At 55.5% G+C, this 19,401-nt stretch overlaps 2 protein-coding genes across 7 annotated transcripts in view; one reads left to right on the plus strand and one right to left on the minus strand.

Annotated features, from left to right (window-relative positions):
• UBL7 (ubiquitin like 7) overlaps positions 1–18,710 on the plus strand; it is a 19,548-nt gene extending 838 nt beyond the window's left edge. For 3 of the 4 annotated variants that reach the window (XM_053988246.1, XM_053988247.1, XM_053988245.1), the window contains exons 2-12: positions 1,045–1,234; positions 1,674–1,793; positions 2,325–2,407; positions 2,507–2,591; positions 3,374–3,431; positions 4,681–4,814; positions 4,945–4,994; positions 5,641–5,808; positions 7,670–7,792; positions 9,379–9,532; positions 9,643–9,776. In XM_053988246.1, coding sequence (XP_053844221.1) covers positions 1,051–1,234; positions 1,674–1,793; positions 2,325–2,407; positions 2,507–2,591; positions 3,374–3,431; positions 4,681–4,814; positions 4,945–4,994; positions 5,641–5,808; positions 7,670–7,792; positions 9,379–9,516 — 1,143 coding nt within the window. In that variant the 5' untranslated portion in view covers positions 1,045–1,050 and the 3' untranslated portion in view covers positions 9,517–9,532; positions 9,643–9,776. Of the gene's footprint in view, positions 1–1,044; positions 1,235–1,673; positions 1,794–2,324; positions 2,408–2,506; positions 2,592–3,373; positions 3,432–4,680; positions 4,815–4,944; positions 4,995–5,640; positions 5,809–7,669; positions 7,793–9,378; positions 9,533–9,642; positions 9,777–16,633 lie in introns of those variants that run through there. The other variant, XM_053988248.1, reaches the window with a different exon arrangement.
• LOC128813274 (uncharacterized) lies at positions 13,479–15,728 on the minus strand. Of its 3 annotated transcripts, none has more exons than XM_053988251.1 (2): positions 15,269–15,728; positions 13,479–15,211 (listed from the first exon to the last, which is right to left on the minus strand). In XM_053988251.1, exon 2 carries the CDS (start codon positions 15,123–15,125, stop codon positions 14,100–14,102), a length of 1,026 nt encoding a protein of 341 aa, XP_053844226.1. In that variant the 5' UTR covers positions 15,126–15,211; positions 15,269–15,728; the 3' UTR covers positions 13,479–14,099. The 3 variants fall into 3 exon arrangements, with proteins under 3 accessions (XP_053844226.1, XP_053844225.1, XP_053844224.1); XM_053988250.1 differs by having other exon boundaries at positions 13,479–15,129; positions 15,187–15,728; XM_053988249.1 differs by having other exon boundaries at positions 13,479–14,555; positions 14,613–15,728.
• Positions 18,711–19,401: the final 691 nt, after the last annotated feature.

Here is a 19,401-nt window from a genome sequence, read left to right on the forward strand (position 1 = left end):
TCTGGGGGAGCACAGCCGGGATCCCTGAGCTGAGGGGAGGATGTGGGGGAGCACAGCCGGGATCCCTGAGCTGAAGGGAGGCTCTGGGGGAGCACAGCCGGGATCCCTGAGCTGAAGGGAGGCTCTGGGGGAGCACAGCCGGGATCCCTGAGCTGAGGGCAGGCTCTGGGGGAGCACAGCCGGGATCCCTGAGCTGAGGGCAGGCTCTGGGGGAGCACAGCCGGGATCCCTGAGCTGAGGGCAGGGTCTGGGGGGGCACAGCCGGGATCCCTGAGCTGAGGGGAGGATGTGGGGGAGCACAGCCGGGATCCCTGAGCTGAGGGGAGGCTCTGGGGGAGCACAGCCGGGATCCCTGAGCTGAGGGCAGGGTCTGGGGGGGCACAGCCGGGATCCCTGAGCTGAGGGGAGGATGTGGGGGAGCACAGCCGGGATCCCTGAGCTGAAGGGAGGCTCTGGGGGAGCACAGCCGGGATCCCTGAGCTGAGGGCAGGCTCTGGGGGAGCACAGCCGGGATCCCTGAGCTGAGGGGAGGATCTGGGGGAGCAGGGCTGGCATCCCTGAGCTGAGAGCAGGGTCTGGGTGGAGCAGATCCCAACCCCCCTGAGCTGAGGGCAGGGTCTGGGGGGGCACAGCCGGGATCCCTGAGCTGAGGGGAGGATGTGGGGGAGCACAGCCGGGATCCCTGAGCTGAAGGGAGGCTCTGGGGGAGCACAGCCGGGATCCCTGAGCTGAGGGCAGGCTCTGGGGGAGCACAGCCGGGATCCCTGAGCTGAGGGGAGGATCTGGGGGAGCACAGCCGGGATCCCTGAGCTGAGGGCAGGGTCTGGGTGGAGCAGATCCCAACCCCCCTGAGCTGAGGGCAGGGTCTGGGGGGGCACAGCCGGGATCCCCCTGAGCACCAGGAGGGATCGGGGCTCTGGGGACGGGAAGCCACTGCCAGGACCCCCCCGAGGGTCGGGGCTGTGCCCGGCGCTCTGTGGGCGCTGGAGCCGTGGATGAGGGAGGGCTCTCTGAGGCCGGGTGTCGCTCGGCTGTGTCCCGCAGCGCGCCATGGCCCTGCCGGAGTGGCACATCGCCGTGAAGCTGGCCGAGCAGCCGCTGGCCCCCAAATCCATCCTGCGCCTGCCGGAGACCGAGCTGGGCGAGTGCCCGCTGGGCGGCTGCAGCATCTCGCACCTCAAGCAGCTGATCACGGGCAAGCTGCAGGAATCCATGCCGGACCCCGAGCTCATCGGTGCGTGCCCCGCGCCGTCCCGCCGCTTGGGGACACCCTCGGGCCGTCCTCGCCGCGGCCGGGACGCGACATCCTGCTGCTGCTGCTGCTGCTGGGAGGGCTCGGTGTTCGTTGCCTGTTTCCTTGGGATCAGGGCGCTCCAGCCGCGGCAGTGCCCTTGTCCGGGAATATTTGGGCATTCCACCAGCTCTGTGTCCTTGTGAGAGCTCTCATGAGAGCTGAGAGAGAGGTCAGCTCTTACGCAGGTGGTGATTCTGCCATCTCCTCGAGATCAGCTCTGTGATTTCCCTCCTGATTGTCAGCTCCACGACTTCCCTGTGTTGTTCCCTAGCAGTGTGCAGCTGCTCAATAACCCCTGGGGCTCTAAGGCACACCTAGAGACCCCCAGCCGGTTCTGAGAGCACCACAGGTGTTCATCTTCAGGTGTTTCTCCCCCCAGACCTGATCTACTGTGGCCGGAAGCTGAGGGATGACCAGACCCTGGATTTTTATGGAATCCAGTCTGGCTCCACTGTCCATGTCCTGCGCAAGTCCTGGCCTGAGCCTGACCAGAAACCAGGTGAGGAGCTGCGGGGATTACCCTTGGATTCTCCTTGGGATGTGTTTTATTGGAGACTGGGGAACAGCTTCTCTCGGGATTCCCTGCTTTGGAGGTTTCCAGGGGAAGGAATCCCTGTGTTTGGGAACTCCTCACCTCTCCCAGCAGCACCTGGGTGTTGGTTTTCCTGCTGACACACGAGTTAAGGAATGAGCTGTGCAGCATGGAGGGGGATCATCCCTTCCTTAATTGCCCGTAATCCATTTTAGGGCATTGCCAAGGATGAGCAGGCTGGTGTGTGCTCCTGCTGTGCCTGACTGTACAAAAAGAGGAGTTTGAGCTGGCGTTCCCGTAATGGCTCGTGTGGGAGGATATTCCTGACTATTTTTACCATCTGAGAGTGCAGCAAGTCATTACTCTGCAGAGACTGCACCCAACCCAAGGATGTTAAAGGATCCCTGTTGCAGCATGGAAGTCCCAGTGGGCTGTGGAATGGCTTTGAGGGCTGACAGAGGCCGAGCTGTGTTTTGCTGTGGTGTTTTCTCCCCTCAGAGCCCGTGGATAAGGTGGCAGCAGTCCGGGAATTCCGTGTCCTGCACACTGCCCTGCACAGCAGCCCTGCCTACAGAGATGCTGTGAGTGCTCTGCTCCCGGGGGGAATTCAGCTGTCCCCTCCCTCTGGGGACAGCCCCACTGTGGGTGACATTCCCAACCTGCTCTGCTTTCCCTGGCAGGTCTTCAAGATGCTGGGAAACAAGGAATCCCTGGATCAGATCATTGTGGCTACTCCTGGCCTCAGCAGCGACCCCGTGGCTCTGGGTGAGTCTGGCTGTGATCCAGAGGATCCGAGGAAAGGTTTGATTCCTGATGGGGGAAGGGACAGACCCAAATCTAGGTTGAATTCCTGACAGGGAGAAGAGAGAGTTTAAAAAAACCCTAATTTTTTCTCCCTTTGTGGAGCGTGAGTCTATGACTGCTCAGGTGTCATTTGTGCTCCACTGGTGATGTTTGGGGATGGATCCTGGTTTCAGAAGGATCAGGGAAAGGAGGGATGGAGCTCTCTCCTTGGCTTCAGAAGGATCAGGGAAAGGAGGGATGGAGCTCGCTCCTTGGCTTCAGAAGGATCAGGGAAAGGAGGGATGGAGCTCGCTCCTTGGCTTCAGAAGGGTCAGGGAAAGGAGGGATGGATCCTGGCTTCAGAAGGATCAGGGAAAGGAGAGATGGAGCTCTCTCCCTGCTGCAGAGTGCTCCAAAGTGGTTCACCAAATCCAGCCAGTTCTGGGATGGTGGCAGTGCGAGGCAGGTGGAATTTGGGACGCAGTCACAGCCTGGCTGCAGGGAGCTGGGGCCCAGCTTCCATCCTGCCCTTGAGGTGGAGCACCCACAGGATCTGCTGGAAAAGCCCATCCCTTGGGTGTGTGGCTGTGACCAAGAGCCTCTCCAGGAACACAAAGGCTTCAGAGGAACAATGAGAGTATTTGTGGTGTTTACTCATGACTCACTTCCTGGAAAACAATTCCTATTTATTTGTCCCTGTGGCTTTTGTGTGCCTGGCTCCTGTTTTGTTGTATCCTGTCTCACTGGGTTTCCTGGTCTTCCAGGAGTTCTGCAGGACAAGGATCTGTTTTCTGTGTTTGCAGACCCCAACATGCTGGACACGTAAGTTCCCCCAGCTGTGGCAGTGACTCAACAGTGCCTTTGTGACCCTGTGTGTCACCTGGGTGGGACAGAGCTCTGCTCCTGTCTGCCAGGCTGGACACTCCTCCCTCGGCAGCAGGAACACAGATCCACCACTTGGGTGAACCCAGAGGGTGTTTGGTGGGAGGCAGGGCCATCATCACCTCCATGTCGGGGTTCAGACCTCACAGCAGAGAGCTGCTCCCATGAGAACCATGGAAAAGTCAGCAGTGGTCCAGAGGGATCCTTGGAGAACCGAGGGAAGGTCCAACATGGAGTCCAGAGGGATCCTTGGAGAACCGAGGCCAGGTTCAACATGGATCTAGAGGGATCCTTGGAGAACCGAGGCCAGGTCCAGCATGGATCCAGAAGGATCCAAGGCCAGTTCCAACGTGGTAGCCCAGAAGAATGCCTGGTGAAGTGAGGCCAGGTCCAGTGTGGGTCTAGAAGGATGCCTGGTGAACCAAGGCAAGGTTCAACATGGCTCCAGTAGGAGCCAAGGCTGGGTCCACCATGGGTCCAGAAGAATCCTTGGTGAACCAAGGCCAGGTCCAGTATGGGGTCCCGAAGGATCCTTGGTGAACTGAGGAAAGATCTCATGTGAATCCAGAAGGAACCTTGGTGATGCAAAGCAAGGTTGGGTCTAGAAGGGTCCTTGGTGAATCGAGGCCAGGTCCAGCATGGGTTCCAGAAGGGTCCAAGGCCAGGTCCAGCATGGGTTCCAGAAGGGTCCAAGGCCAGGTCCAGCATGGGTTCCTGTAGGATCCAAGGCCAGGTCCAGCGTGGATCCAGTAGGATCCACAGCCAGGTCCAGCACGGGTTCCAGTAGGGTCCACGGCCAGGTCCAGCATGGGTTCCTGTAGGATCCAAGGCCAGGTCCAGCATGGGTTCCTGTAGGATCCAAGGCCAGGTCCAGCATGGGTTCCTGTAGGATCCAAGGCCAGGTCCAGTGTGGTTCCAGAAGGGTCCAAGGCCAGGTCCAGTACGGGTTCCAGAAGGGTCCAAGGCCAGGTCCAGCATGGGTTCCTGTAGGATCCAAGGCCAGGTCCAGCATGGGTTCCTGTAGGATCCAAGGCCAGGTCCAGCGTGGATCCAGAAGGATCCCTGTCTGCCTGGAGGAGTTTTTGCCGGCCTGCAGAGGCAGCGGTGGCCGTGGCTGTGCCCCGGGTGCCTCAGGGCTGGTTCCGGGCTTGCCCTGTGCCCTCCTTGACCTGTGCCCGTTTGTGCCCAGGCTGATCCCCGCTCACCCTGCCCTGGTGAACGCCATCGTGCTGGTGCTGCACTCGGTGGCGGGCAGCACCCCCCTGCCAGCCCCGGACACGTCCTCGCGGGCCATGGCCCTGAGCTCCTACCGGGACATGCCAGGTACGTCCTGCTGGAAGGGCAACTCGGCGCTGAGCCTGTCCTGGCTGCTCAGCCAAAAACTCCACAGCTTCTCATCTGCTCCCAGCTCCTGCTGGTTCGCCACATCCTTTTATTCCCCTTTCTGGTGCAGGTGGCTTTCTCTTTGAGGGGCTCTCTGATGATGAAGATGATTTCCACCAGGTAAGCAGCCAGGTTGGGTGAGCACCTCTTTTTGGGTTTAATTGTTAGCCCTGAGACTCCCAAGCTCTTCCCTTCCCGTCTGGTGAACACCACGAGCTGCCCTGGCTCCCCAGGCGGATGTGGAGACAAACATATTGATCCTGGCTGCTTCCAGGCTGCTCAGGAGAGGGTTTTCCTCAGTACTGAACACACAACAGGAAAATGGAATGGAGGAAATGTCCTCACAGCCAAAGTGCAGCGTGGGAATGTTGATCCCTGCCCTTCTGCAGTCTTCCTCTCCACAGGACAAAGGGTTCTATAAGAAAAACTGGATCTTTGGGTCCAAAAGTGCCTGTAACAGGGAATTGTTTTGTTCCAGGCTAACATCGCCCTGGTTTGGGGCTGGTGGATGATAGATTGAAAGGTTTCCTGCCAGTTTCCACAGCTGACATCACCCTGGTTTGGGGCTGGTGGATGATAGATTGAAAGGTTTCCTGCCAGTTTCCACAGCTGACTTCGTGGAAAAAAAGCACATCCCGCTCTGGCGTGTTTGTCTTTCAGAAGTTCCACCCGTGGGAGTTTGCGGTACGGTAGGACAGGGATCTGTGGTTTGACTGGGATACAAACACCGAGGTCACAGCTGGGCCTTTTCTCTCTCTCCACGCAGAGCACGAGGTCCACCCCTTCCAGCAGCACGTCCGGCTCGCGCCCGGCCTCGCTGGGCTACGCGGGGGCGGCGGGGCCCCGGCCCATCACCCAGAGCGAGCTGGCCACGGCCCTGGCACTGGCCAGCACCCCCGAGAGCAGCTCCCACACACCCACCCCGGGCACACAGGTAACACCTCGGGGCTGGCACACCTGGCTCTGCAATCCCTCAGGGAGGAGTTCCCTGTGTGATCCCAGCCCTGGCACACCTGGCTCTGCATCCCATCAGGAAGAGTTCCCTGTGTGATCCCAGCCCTGGCACACGTGGCTGTGCATCTCCTCAGGGAGGAGTTCCCTGTGTGATCCCAGCCCTGGCACACCTGGCTGTGCATCCCCTCAGGGAGGAGTTCCTGGAGTGATCCCAGCCCTGGCACACCTGGCTGTGCATCCCCTCAGGGAGGAGTTCCCTGTGTGATCCCAGCCCTGGCACACCTGGCTCTGCATCCCCTCAGAGAGGAGTTCCCTGTGTGATCCCAGCCCTGGCACACCTGGCTCTGCATCCCCTCAGAGAGGAGTTCCCTGTGTGATCCCAGCCCTGGCACACCTGGCTCTGCATCCCCTCAGAGAGGAGTTCCCTGTGTGATCCCAGCCCTGGCACACCTGGCTGTGCATCCCCTCAGGGAGGAGTTCCCTGTGTGATCCCAGCCCTGGCACACCTGGCTCTGCATCCCCTCAGAGAGGAGTTCCCTGTGTGATCCCAGCCCTGGCACACCTGTCTGTGCATCTCCTCAGGGAGGAGTTCCCTGTGTGATCCCAGCCCTGGCACACCTGGCTCTGCATCCCCTCAGGGAGGAGTTCCCTGTGTGATCCCAGCCCTGGCACACCTGGCTCTGCATCCCCTCAGGAAGAGTTCCCTGTGTGATCCCAGCCCTGGCACACCTGTCTGTGCATCCCCTCAGGGAGGAGTTCCCTGTGTGATCCCAGCCCTGGCACACCTGGCTGTGCATCTCCTCAGGAAGAGTTCCCTGTGTGATCCCAGCCCTGGCACACCTGGCTGTGCATCCCCTCAGGGAGGAGTTTTCTGTGTGATCCCAGCCCTGGCACACCTGGCTGTGCATCCCCTCAGGGAGGAGTTTTCTGTGTGATCCCAGCCCTGGCACACCTGGCTGTGCATCTCCTCAGGGAGGAGTTCCCTGTGTGATCCCAGCCCTGGCACACCTGTCTGTGCATCTCCTCAGGGAGGAGTTCCCTGTGTGATCCCAGCCCTGGCACACCTGGCTGTGCATCCCCTCAGGGAGGAGTTCCCTGTGTGATCCCAGCCCTGGCACACCTGGCTGTGCATTCCCTCAGGGAGGAGTTCCCTGTGTGATCCCAGCCCTGGCACACCTGGCTGTGCATCCCCTCAGGGAGGAGTTCCCTGTGTGATCCCAGCCCTGGCACACCTGGCTGTGCATCTCCTCAGGGAGGAGTTCCCTGTGTGATCCCAAGCCTGGCACACCTGGCTGTGCATCCCCTCAGGGAGGAGTTCCCTGTGTGATCCCAGCCCTGGCACACGTGGCTGTGCATCCCCTCAGGAAGAGTTCCCTGTGTGATCCCAGCCCTGGCACACCTGTCTGTGCATCTCCTCAGGGAGGAGTTCCCTGTGTGATCCCAGCCCTGGCACACCTGGCTGTGCATCCCCTCAGGGAGGAGTTTTCTGTGTGATCCCAGCCCTGGCACACCTGGCTGTGCATCCCCTCAGGGAGGAGTTTTCTGTGTGATCCCAGCCCTGGCACACGTGGCTGTGCATCTCCTCAGGGAGGAGTTTTCTGTGTGATCCCAGCCCTGGCACACCTGGCTGTGCATTCCCTGATGCAAATCCGTGTGATCCCTCTCTTCCACGTGACCCCAGCCCCCAGGGAACAGCCAGCACAGCCTGGGTCAGCTCTGGGGACCTTGATTCCCTCGTGGAGGAGCTGCCTTGCCTGTGGGATGGAGGGTGAGGGGATGCTGCAGGGTTTGCTGTGTGCTGGTTCCTGTGAGCCTGCTCCTGATCCATCACCTCCTCCTAGGGCCACTCTTCCGGGACGTCCCCGATGTCATCCAGTGTCCAGTCGGGGACACCCATCACCAACGACCTGTTCAGCCAGGCCCTGCAGCACGCCCTGCAGGCCTCGGGGCAGCCCAGCCTCCAGGTCAGTATCCCCCTGTATCCTGTATCCCCCTGGGATCTCCCAGCTGCCTCCTGTGGCAGGACTTAACCTGGGAGGGGCATCACTGATGCCTTTTTGGGCTACCTAAAAACAGAGGCCAGACAAAATTAAGGGAATATAAAGCAGTTATATTTACTTCAGGGCCTTCAGGTATGTTTGGGGCAGATGAATCTTCCCCAGGGGCTACACCCAAAAATGAACAATGGCTCATGGGTTTTCAGATTTCTATGAATTTGGTCCATTTGCATATTGGGGGTTAATCTTCTAATTAAACCTTCAGATAATGAAGTCATTTACCCCGAGTTTCTAAAAACAGAGGCCAGACAAAATTAAGAGAATAAAAAGCAGTTATATTTATTGAAGGGCCTTCAGGTACATTTTGGGCAGAAAAAGCCCCCCAGGGGCTACACCCAAAAAAGAACCACAGGTCACAAGTTTTCATATTCTGTAAATTTGGTCCATTTGCATATTGGGGGTTAATCTTCTAATTAAACCTTCAGGTAATGAAGTCATTTACCTCAAGTTTGCACCTCCAACTCACTTCTGTTTACATTTCTGGGGTGTGAGGCAGTGAGGTGTCCTTGGTTCCCAGGCCTGGAGAGGAATTGCTATGTCTGCCCAAAATGGGAAAGCAGCAGCTCACGCTGTGTGTGGAGTTCAGAGTTCTACACCAAAGAATTGCAGGATTACAAATGTATGAAAAATAGAAAAGCTAAACTCCTAAGGCATCATCAGAGCCACTGCAAAAGTACTGGGTGCAACTGGGATGGAGGTGTTATAAATGCATATTATATTGCTGGCTTTTTGCAAATATTAAGATAAATACTGTATGTATAATGTTAAAATAACTTCATTTTTATTTCTGTTATTAACAAAAAATTTAGACATAGTAATAGTAGTAGCTAATCTAGTTATAAATGAGCTGTTTAATCAAGATAACATCCAGTAAGCATATAATGAAGACCTTGCTGTTAATAACTATCATATTAATTAATATTATAAACATTTATATTAATTAATTATTATAACCAACATTAATATTAATATTATCAACAGTTGCCATCTGAAGAAAGTACAGACTAAAGCCCAGACTAAAAGTAATAAAGAAAAAAAGCCAAAACCACAACTAAGAAACACACATACTCTAAATAAACAAACCCAAAGAAGAGCCATACAAAATAGTTCCTAAAATATATAAACAAGTTTATAGAAAAAGATAAATGTACATAAGAATCTATGAATATACAAGCTAATGTAATAGAAAAAATATTTAAGAAGTAACCCTGAAGCTAAGTGTGCTCTTGGCTGAGTGCCAAGATGCACCCAGCCATAATCTTTACTTTACTATCTTTATTTCCTATTGTCCTTCATCAAACTTTTAAATTTTACCAAAAAAAAACAAACCACCTTTTTCACAGAGAGGGGTGGTGGTTTTGGGGACTTGGCAGCATCACTGAGCTTTCAGGAGCTGTTTGCACAGCAGCTGGCTGAGCTGGGACACTGGGCAGTGGGAAGAGCTGCTGGGGTTCTCACAGCCCCCCTGAACTTCTCCTCTTTGCTGTGAGCAGAGCCAGTGGCAGCCCCAGCTGCAGCAGCTGCGAGACATGGGAATCCACGACGACGAGCTGAGCCTGCGGGCCCTGCAGGCCACAGGAGGGGACATCCAGGCTGCCCTGGAGCTCATCTTTGCTGGGGGGGCCCCCTAAACCTTCTGCTGGACTGGTGAGTTGTGCTGAGGCAGCAGCTGGGCTGGCTCCGAGCGTGGGGATGCTCCTTGCTCTCCTGTGGGGAGCACTGAGGGCAGCTCCAAATCCTCTCTCCAACCTCCTCAGGACTCAGCACGGAGAAGGGAAGAGGTGGCTCGGTGCTGAGACGTGGCCCCTCCAGTTGTGCCATGTTTTATCTGTCACCACGCTCTGCCTGTTGTTTCATTGCCTGGATTAAACGGGCCCTGCTCAGTCCCCTGCCTGCTGTGTGGCTCCTGCTCTGTCCTGGGTGGTGTTGCAGATCCCAGCACGGGCCCTGCTCAGTCCCCTGCCTGCTGTGTGGCTCGTGCTCTGTCCTGGGTGGTGTTGCAGATCCCAGCACGGGCCCTGCTCAGTCCCCTGCCTGCTGTGTGGCTCCTGCTCTGTCCTGGGTGGTGTTGCAGATCCCAGCAGGGCAGGAAGGGGAAGTATTGCTGGCCACATCACAAATCACCAGTGGGACAGGACACATCTCGAGCTGTTTATTTTCCGGTATCACTCTCATTACATGGCTGTGACAATGGGAAGATGCCAGCAGCTCACATCCCCAGCAGCAGACAAAGAACTCAATGTTACAACTCACTTTAAGAGCTTTTTGACCCATCACACAAAGCAAAAGCATATTGACGGTAGTTCTATGCAACCACTATAAGCACTCGTACCTTTGGTTAAAACCATGCTCGCTTATTTCCAATACAATACCTGCTTGTGAGCCTTAAGATACAATGCACGGAGCCCCGTTATTAAGCTTAGAACTTCCTAGTATCTTGCTAGATTTACTTTTCTGTAGCTTAGGGAGTTATTCTAGGCAAGCTTTAATACACTGACCATTGTTCTGTTTGTCCTTACTTTCTACTTCTCATATAACTTTTCTGCTGACAAATCATATGGCTACCACTTAGCTGTAACAGCAGTTCTGCTGTTTCTGAGGCTTGTGCAGCTTTCCCAAAAACCTCTGATTTTTAAGGATTCCCACAAGTGAAACTGCAGGAAAAGCTCTGCCTCGGTGGGAGCTGGTGCTTTTAGCAGAGGGCACGGCCACCACGAGGTGACAGTGACAAAGAAGTGACACGGGCTGAGTGCAAGCTGGAGAAATGCCCCTGACACAGCCCCGTGTGCCGCGGCTGCAAAGCCAATTAACGGCGTCTGCCTGTAATTGCAATCAGTGGGGGCAGCGAAAAGCCAGGCCTGGAGCTGGGCCCGGCATCGCTCCGGCTGCGCGCCGGGGTTAACGAGGCGTGAAAACGGCGGCGCTTTCTCCGTGCAGAGAGCGCTCTCCTGCTTCACCTCCAGGCTCCTGTGCTGCCCTCTAATCCCTGTGCGAGCTCTGTGATCCTCGCCGATACCATCTCGGTGTCACCCAGCAATGCGGGATTGTTCTCTGCGGGGAGCCCTGCGCTGATAGGCCTTAATCCTGTCGAGAGGATTAATGCCCGAGGGAAGGAGGGGCTGGTTTTGTGCTCAGTCTGGAGCAGATAAGATGTGATGGACATAAATGGCTTTCCTGACACTCTCCCGGGTCCCTGCCCTCGGCACGCACACGGATTTTATGTGTAAGAGAACGGATTAATCCCTTCCCATCCCTGGATCCCTTTGCAGGGGCAGGACAGAGCACACGCACAGCACCCTCCCTTCCCCACAGCCCTGCAGGCAGCCCCAATCCTCCGGGATAACCGCGGATTAGCCGCATCGCAGATGCTCCTGCCCAAAGCTGAGAAGCATTTGCAGGCTCTCCTGGCCACCAGCACGTCCAGTTTGCCTTCGTGCACCAGCTGAATTCTCAATTTAGTGCTCCTCGCCGTCCCAAAACGGTGTCACTCCTGAGATATTTGATCCCTCTCCTGACCCACGTTTAGTGTGAAGCCGTTTTCGCTGCTATTTCTGCTTCCCAACGCCCCCAGTGAGCTGAGAACTGCCTGGATTTTTTGGGCTGGAAGTGACTTTTCCCAGATTTCCTTTCCCAAACGGCAGGGCTTGGCTGGGAGCAGCAGCTCAGGCACATGCACTGGCTGCAGCAGAGAAGTTGGCAGCGCTGCCGCTCACGACATCGCTTCCCTCGCCCGGCAGAGCCGTGCCTGAGCACGGGGGAGCTGCGGGGAGGGGGAGAGGCTCTGCTGCTTCCTGCACGGCTGGGCAGCGACGGGAGCTCTGCTGCAGCAGCTCCTGCAGCAGCTCCTGCAGCAGAGGGGGAGCTCGGAGGGGGCTGGGAGTGGTTCTGCAGCCGCCCCGGGGCTGCTCGTTCCCACTCCCAGCCTCACTTGGAAGCGGTGCTGGCACATGGCAGGGATGCTCAGGGGCTTTGCAAGGGCAGGGAGCAGTAAAATAGCAGGGAAAGGCATGAAAGTACAGGGATAGGTTGGGTATCAGGGAGGAATTGTTCCCTGTGAGGGCGGGCAGGCCCTGGCACAGCGTGCCCGGTGAAGCTGTGCTGCCCCTGGATCCCTGGCAGTGTGCCAGGCCTGGTGGGAGGTGTCCCTGCCCACGGCAGGGGTGGAATGGGGTGGCTTTAGGGTCCTTGTCACTAACTGTGAGTGGCTGAACACGGCAGAGACAGAGCAAGCTGATGCCTGCTCCTTGTGCTCCATCCCTGGAGGTGCCCTGCCACCTCCCCCTCCTACATTTGGAGCAGAGTGGATCTGCTCTGCTTGGCTCTCAGTTCATCCCTCTCCTGCCCCTGTGCCTGTTCCCACCACACTCCAGCCCAGCACCCCTGGCTGGGCTTTACTGGGAGCAGACTGGGAAGTAAGTGTTGCCTGACCCTGGAAGAGCAGGAGGTCAGGCCACAGATCCCCAACGTCAGCAGGGACCTTCTGTTTGTGACATCAAAGAGCTGCTCTTGGTCTGGTTCCCTGCTGGCCTCGCTGGGGCTGCCAGGGGAAGCTGTGACAGCAGGGATGGACAGGAGCAGCTGCTTTTCCTCCTGTGTTTTCCATAATCCTGTTTTTCATCCCGCTGCTTGACCCTCGCTGGACACCTGGAGGGGGTGGAGGTTTGGCTGGGCCCTGCACCATGTGTGCTCTGTTCTTCTGGAGCCCTTCTTCTCCTTGTCTCTCTCATTTTGGGCTGATTTGTCTCTGCTGGTTAATTTTCCAGCAAAAAGGTGGAATGGAGGCAGAGCAGAATCTCCCAGGTGGCTTCTGCAGTGCCTCAACCAATGTTGGACAGATTTCCATGGGATAATGTTGGCTCCTTGCTCCCCCAGCCTGACTATTCCCAGTCTGTCACCTCCTGGGGCTCCACACCTTGCCCTGTGCACACAAATTCCAGAAAATCAGTGAAGGTGACTTTCCCTGATTCTCCAGGATTTGTTGGGCAGGTACCTCCAGCAGGAGCAGCAGCAGGAATTTGTCTGGCACAGCCTTTGCCCTTCAACTTTCTTTTTTTGCAGAGGACTCGGTGGTTTCCTGGCTGCTTCCAGCTTTGATGTGTTTGCCAAAACACATCAAAAATTTTGAGTTTTTCTTCCTTTCCCAGCTCCCTGCTGGTTCAGTGAGCTCAGGGATCTCAGGGGAGGGACAAAAGAAGAGGGGACAGAGGTGTCCTTGGCAATAAGGACATTTTGGTCTTGCTCTTTCTCAGTGAAACTTTGGAGAAAGGAGGAAAGTTCTGATTTTGGGACAGCTGATGAGGTGAGAGCACAGAGACAGGGCAGGTGACACATCCCAGTGGCCTGTGTCCTGTGGGGTTTGCTCCCTTCCCTGGCATGAATCATCATTTTCCTGTTAGCAGTGACAAAAAAGGAGCTCTGATGTCAGCCCTCAAAGCTCCCTTTTAAGGTTAAAAAGTTGAGAGGCCCACGTGACCCACAATAAAAATCAGGCAACTATTTTAATTTGGTGAAAGCAGAAATGGGCTGAAAATGTCACCCTGTGAGAATATTTCTATTTCCTTATGTTCCCTTTTATATTTATAGTGTTCTAATATTCATAAACGTGTCCCAAAATCCCTTTGAGAGGGTTTTTCCCCCCCCTCTAGCTCTGAAATAAATGCTGATTTAAGAGCAGTGTCTGCTGGTTCAGCAGGGGTGAATTAATTCAGGTGTTGAGTTGGAGCTGTGGGGTTCCACTCCAGGAGCCATAAAAGCATCAGAGGGGATCCAGAGTTCCTTTTTTTCCTGCAAGGGTCAAGAACAGAGACTGGAGCAAAACTTTGGAGCGGAGTGAGCAGAGAAAAACCCATTTCTAGGAGATTTTCCAGCATGTGGCTGTCAGAGGTTGGGGCACTTTCAGAGCTGGGTGTTGGGAACAGACCCCACACGAGGTTTTTCCTTAAACTGGTCAATCTGTGGCCTCTGTGTCACCCCTGGGGGTGGCCCCAGGTGCCAAGGCTGTCCAGCAGCTGGACAGGAGGAGCTGTGGGACTGGGGCACGTCCTGGGGCCCAGTAAAGCTTTCAGGGTTCCTTTTGGGGTGCACTGGGGCAGGAGGAGGTGACAAGGACAGGGCAGCCAGCAAGGACGTGGTTCCCTGATGTCACTGGGGCAGGAGAAGGTGACAAGGACACGCAAGGGAGTGGGGTAGCCAGCAAGGTCATTGTCCCCTGATGTCACTGGAGCAGGAGGAGTGGGATCCTTTTGGGGTGCCTGTGGCCCCTGGGGCATGAGGAGGTGACAAGGACAGGACAGCCAGGCAGGTCATTGTCCCCTGATGTCACTGGGGCAGGAGGAGCCACCCCGGCAGGTCCCAGCGTTTCCCTGTGTGCTGCTGGATGAAAGTTCTGGAATGGCTGCCCAGGGAGGTGGTGGAGTCCCCATCCCTGGAGGTGTTTAACAAAGCCTGGATGTGGCACTGGGTGCCAGGGTTCAGCTGGGGTGCTGGGGCTGGGTTGGACTCGATGACCTTGAAGGTCTCTTCCAACATGGTCATTCTGTGAATTTGGTGAAATTCTGTGAATTCTGTGTGCTGTCCCTGAACATTTCCCTGTGTGCTCCAGGACCTGTGTGCTGTTCCTGAGTGTTTCCCTGTGTGCTGCAGGACCTGTGTGCTGTTCCTGAACATTTCCCTGTGTGCTCCAGGACCTGTGTGCTGTTCCTGAGTGTTTCCCTGTGTGCTGCAGGACCTGTGTGCTGTTCCTGAGTGTTTCCCTGTGTGCTGCAGGACCTGTGTGCTGTTCCTGAACATTTCCCTGTGTGCTGCAGGACCTGTGTGCTATTCCTGAACATTTCCCTGTGTGCTGCAGGACCTGTGTGCTGTTCCTGAACATTTCCCTGTGTGCTGCAGGACCTGTGTGCTGTTCCTGAGTGTTTCCCTGTGTGCTGCAGGACCTGTGTGCTGTTCCTGAACATTTCCCTGTGTGCTGCAGGACCTGTGTGCTGTTCCTGAACATTTCCCTGTGTGCTGCAGGACCTGTGTGCTGTTCCTGAACATTTCCCTGTGTGCTGCAGGACCTGTGTGCTGTTCCTGAGTGTTTCCCTGTGTGCTGCAGGACCTGTGTGCTGTTCCTGAGTGTTTCCCTGTGTGCTGCAGGACCTGTGTGCTGTTCCTGAACATTTCCCTGTGTGCTGCAGGACCTGTGTGCTATTCCTGAACATTTCCCTGTGTGCTGCAGGACCTGTGTGCTGTTCCTGAACATTTCCCTGTGTGCTGCAGGACCTGTGTGCTGTTCCTGAGTGTTTCCCTGTGTGCTGCAGGACCTGTGTGCTGTTCCTGAACATTTCCCTGTGTGCTGCAGGACCTGTGTGCTGTTCCTGAACATTTCCCTGTGTGCTCCAGGACCTGTGTGCTGTTCCTGAGTGTTTCCCTCCCTGCTGCAGGACCTGTGTGCTGTTGCCAGGGAGGGATCCCTCTGTGGGGTTTTTCTGGCTGCCCTAAGTGCTCTGACCCCGGAGGATTCTCAGTTACACATCATTTAATCACCCCAGCTCCTGCCAGCTGCTGTCTGCTCAGATGAGTTCCCAGCTGTTTTAATGCCTTGGGAAGGCTGACCTAGAGCAGAGGCTGGACAGAGCTCAAGAATAAAGCAGGGATTTATGAAAAGGATCTCCTCAATGCATCCACCTTGGGCAGCACCAGAGCCCAGCCAGGGCTGCACCCAGGTGAACCCAAATGGTCACAAAACGGACAGCTTGTCACAAGGTGTCTCACTTTGGTAAGTTCTGCTCCACTTGCATATTGGAGTTAATTGTCCAGTTAACAGCTTTAGATTATGAAATCCCATCCTGCTTGTTTTTCTCTCTCCAGCCTGCGTTGTTTGTGCTCTTGGGGCTGAGATCTGGATCCTCTGTCCTTGTTCCCCAGCTGGAGCAGGAATTGTTTTGTCTCCCTGCTCTGTGAACAGAGCTCACCATCCCCTAACAGGAACCCCAGACCCACTGAAGCAGCACAGAATGTGAACATATAAAAGCTGAAGCTGAGGCATCAGTTTTGTTCTCTCCCCCGCCCCATTCCTCATTCCCGTTTCCTCCCTGAGCTGATCCCTGTCCCAAAGGGGCCCTGTGGGACCGGGCTGGCCCCAGAGCAGGTGACAGGCAGCACGAGGAAGGGCAGATGGGACTCAGGAAGAAAGGGAAGCTCTTCCCTGCCCAGCCCAGTGGAAAAACAAACAAAGGATCTCTGGGGACATCCTGCTGGAAGAGAGGGAGACCTGCCCGTGTGTTCTGATCCCTTTGTCACCACAGCCACTGTCCCGCTCGTCACCAGGCCCGGGGGTGGCTCTCAGGGGTCACACTGGGGAGGAGAAGCAGGACAGGGCCCTTTTCCCCCCCTTTTTCCCTGTGTCTCCCTTCCTGGCGAGACAGATAACGCTGGAAGCACTCCAAGGTCACGAAAAGGAGTTTGGTTTTCCTGAGCAGCTTGGCTTTATGAGGCCAGAGAGGGCTCTGGCACTTTGCCCAGCAGCTTCTCCAGAGCCAGGTGAGTTTGGACTCCCTGCAGAAAGATGTGGGCTGAAATTCCAGGCAGATTGCAGAGGAGTCAGACCTTAACCAGCTGTGTGCAGGAGGCTTTTGTGGGGCTGATAAAGGGGGCGTTATCATCTTGGTTAGGTGATGGTGACTGGACCCTCCCTGGGGATTCCAGAGCTGCTGGCAGGTGTGGGAATCCCGTTTTGGGGAGCCTGAGACGTTTCCATTCCCATTGCAGTGCTGCCCTGGCGTGCAGAGGAGCACAGCACACAGGGAAGGAAGGCTGAGGAACTGCAGAGCACTCTGACCTGCTGGAACCTCACAGGGATGTGGAGCTGACATGGAGCTCTCACGGTGGGAGTGTGGTGAGCAGAGCCACCCATTCCTGTTCTTTCTGTTGGTCTAACCTTGTTTAACTGGGTGAGACTCCACACTGGATTTTGTTAACTCTTTGCCTCTTTGGCACCCCTGCCTCGTTTCCTGCCCCACCAGTGAGTTCCCTCTTGTGGGAAATGAATTTGTAGAAAATTCTCCCAAGTTTGATAGAAATTTGAGATTTGTTCACATGCAAATAGTATGTTTACATGATATGTAGGTTTAAATAATATGTAAACAAAATTAGTAGGTTTACATAGTATTTGTATGTAAACAAATACCAAACTTCTACCAAACTTGGGGAATTTTCTACAAATTCATTTCCCACGCCCTCTGGGGATGTGACACCTTCAGGTGATGCTCCACGGGGGGGTTTGGTGACAAGGGTGGGCTGTGGCCAGTCCTCAGGCAGGACCTGTGGCCAGTAAATCTCGTTGTGACACTGGCCTGGCCTGCCAGTCCTCAGGCAGGACCTGTGGCCAGTAAATCATGTTGTGACACTGGCCTGGCCTGCCAGTCCTCAGGCAGGACCTGTGACCAGTAAATCTCGTTGTGACACTGGCCTGGAAGGGCCCCTGGGCTTTCCTCTGGAGGTACAGGAAGAAGGGAAGTCCCAGCTGGGGTTTTGTGCTGCTCTCAAAATCACTGAGTGCAAATCAGCTCGGTCACGAGTTCCCTTCTGGCCAAATCTCTTGGGAAATCTTTTCTGGGGGGTGAAATCTACTGGGAGATCTCATTTTGGAGGCACGTGGCTCCTCCACCCCTTTCCTGAGTGGTTTGTAAAGCCCTGGGGGTGGCTCTGAGCTCGTTTGGGCCCCTTTGGTGCTGGTTGTGTTGTGCTGTGCTTGGCAGAACCCAGGGGCGAAGTTGTGCCAACTGCTCAGAGCCCCCAGACTCAATCCAGCTTGAAGAGGTGAGCTGCAGAGCTGGAAGATCCCAAACTCTGCAGGGCTGTGGCCTTGGGGACGGATGGTTGGGGTTTTTTGGTTGCTGCCTGCCTGGAACGTGAGCTGGGAGGGAGAATTTGGGTGTGGAGAGCAGAAAATGCAGCAGCTGATAAAGGATCTGCTCTGCTCGCTTCCCTCCTCACGCTGTCAGCTGGGGAATGAAGGGTCTGTCAGCACCATGAGAAGCTGTGAGGGGGATTTCACTGATTCCCACTCCAAACCCAGCCTTCTCAGGCAGCCTGTTCCCAAAATGAGGATTGGAGCTCTGATCTTCCAAAAGTTCTGTCACAACCTCCCAGGACATCAGTCCCTTCCACAGGTTTAGCACGGGATTTTCCAGGTACAGCATCCCACTCCTGTCTGGGAAGGGTGATGGAAAAGGGGATGAGGAACATCCTCATCCTTTGTCCAGCTGATCCCAGTGGAAAAGGGGATGAGGAACATCCTCATCCTTTGTCCAGCTGATCCCAATGGAAAAGGGGCATGAGGAACATCCTCATCCTCTGTCCAGCTCATCCCAATCTTCTCTGGGAAGAGATGGATGATGGAAAGGGGGATGGAAAAGAGGTGATGAGGAACATCCTCATCCTTTGTCCAGCTCATCCCACTCTTGTCTGGGAATGGATGATGGAAAAGGGGCATGAGGAACATCCTCATCCTTTGTCCAGCTGATCCCAATGGAAAAGGGGCATGAGGAACATCCTCATCCTCTGTCCAGCTCAGCAGGGTCCCTCTGGCAGTGTCACACCTGCTTTGTGGCACAGCAAAGGTCCTGCCTGGCTTAGCCAGGACTGAGATTTCTCTTGTTGTTCCTTTTTTCCTTGGAAGATCTGCCCGTGTTGGTGCTTCCAAGGGTCACATTCCTGGCCGAGGGAAGGTAACAGATCTGTTTTTGTGGATAAAATCACCACATGCCTGCTCGGGTGCCAAGTGCAATCCGAGCTCTCTGGGTTGCCTGGGCCACAAACATGATGAATAAAACTGTTCCTCTTGGGGAAAAAATCTGTGCTTCTGACAAGATTCCTGGGGGAGGCTGCCTCCTGATCCGTGCTGGAAGCGAGGCGCATGATCTGGGAGAAAGCTGCTCACGAGTTGTGCTGGGGAAGTTCTGATCCTGGAGTGGAGCAGATGGAAATTTCTGCAGGAAGGGGCTGAGCTGCTGATTGGAATCTGACGCTGCCTGCTCCTGAGCTACCAAACTCAATCTGGGAGCTCCTTCCCTGCTTTGGGAAGCGTGTTCTTCATTCCAACACCTCCTGCACACCGGGCCAGGCTGGAAACGGGCTCTGGGGAGCTGTGCTGCTCTGGAGGGTTGGGTTTTCCTGCGGGTTGTGTTCTCCACATCCTGCCCATCTCCTGGAATCGCTTTCCCAGGCAGTGATCTCACGGTTCTGGGAGCCAGGCTCCCCCCTGGCTGCTGCCACCCTTCCCTGTGGGGCTGCCCAGAGCAGCTGGAAGCGCTCCACGACGGGTTTGGAGCACCCTGGGACAGTGGGAGGTGTTGAGCACCAAGGTCCCTTCCATCCCAAACCATTCTGGAATCCTACAAACACTCCTAAAATCCTGAGGGAGCTTGAGTCCTGAAAACTCCTTTTTCAGGAGTGTTTTTGGGCAAGAAAACCTCATTTTCCAGGAGTGTTTTTGGGGAAGAGAACTCATTTTTCAGGGGTGTTTTTTGGGGAAG

The sequence above is a fragment of the Vidua macroura genome, chromosome 12, assembly GCF_024509145.1.
Source record: "Vidua macroura isolate BioBank_ID:100142 chromosome 12, ASM2450914v1, whole genome shotgun sequence".
Taxonomy (NCBI): domain Eukaryota; kingdom Metazoa; phylum Chordata; class Aves; order Passeriformes; family Viduidae; genus Vidua; species Vidua macroura.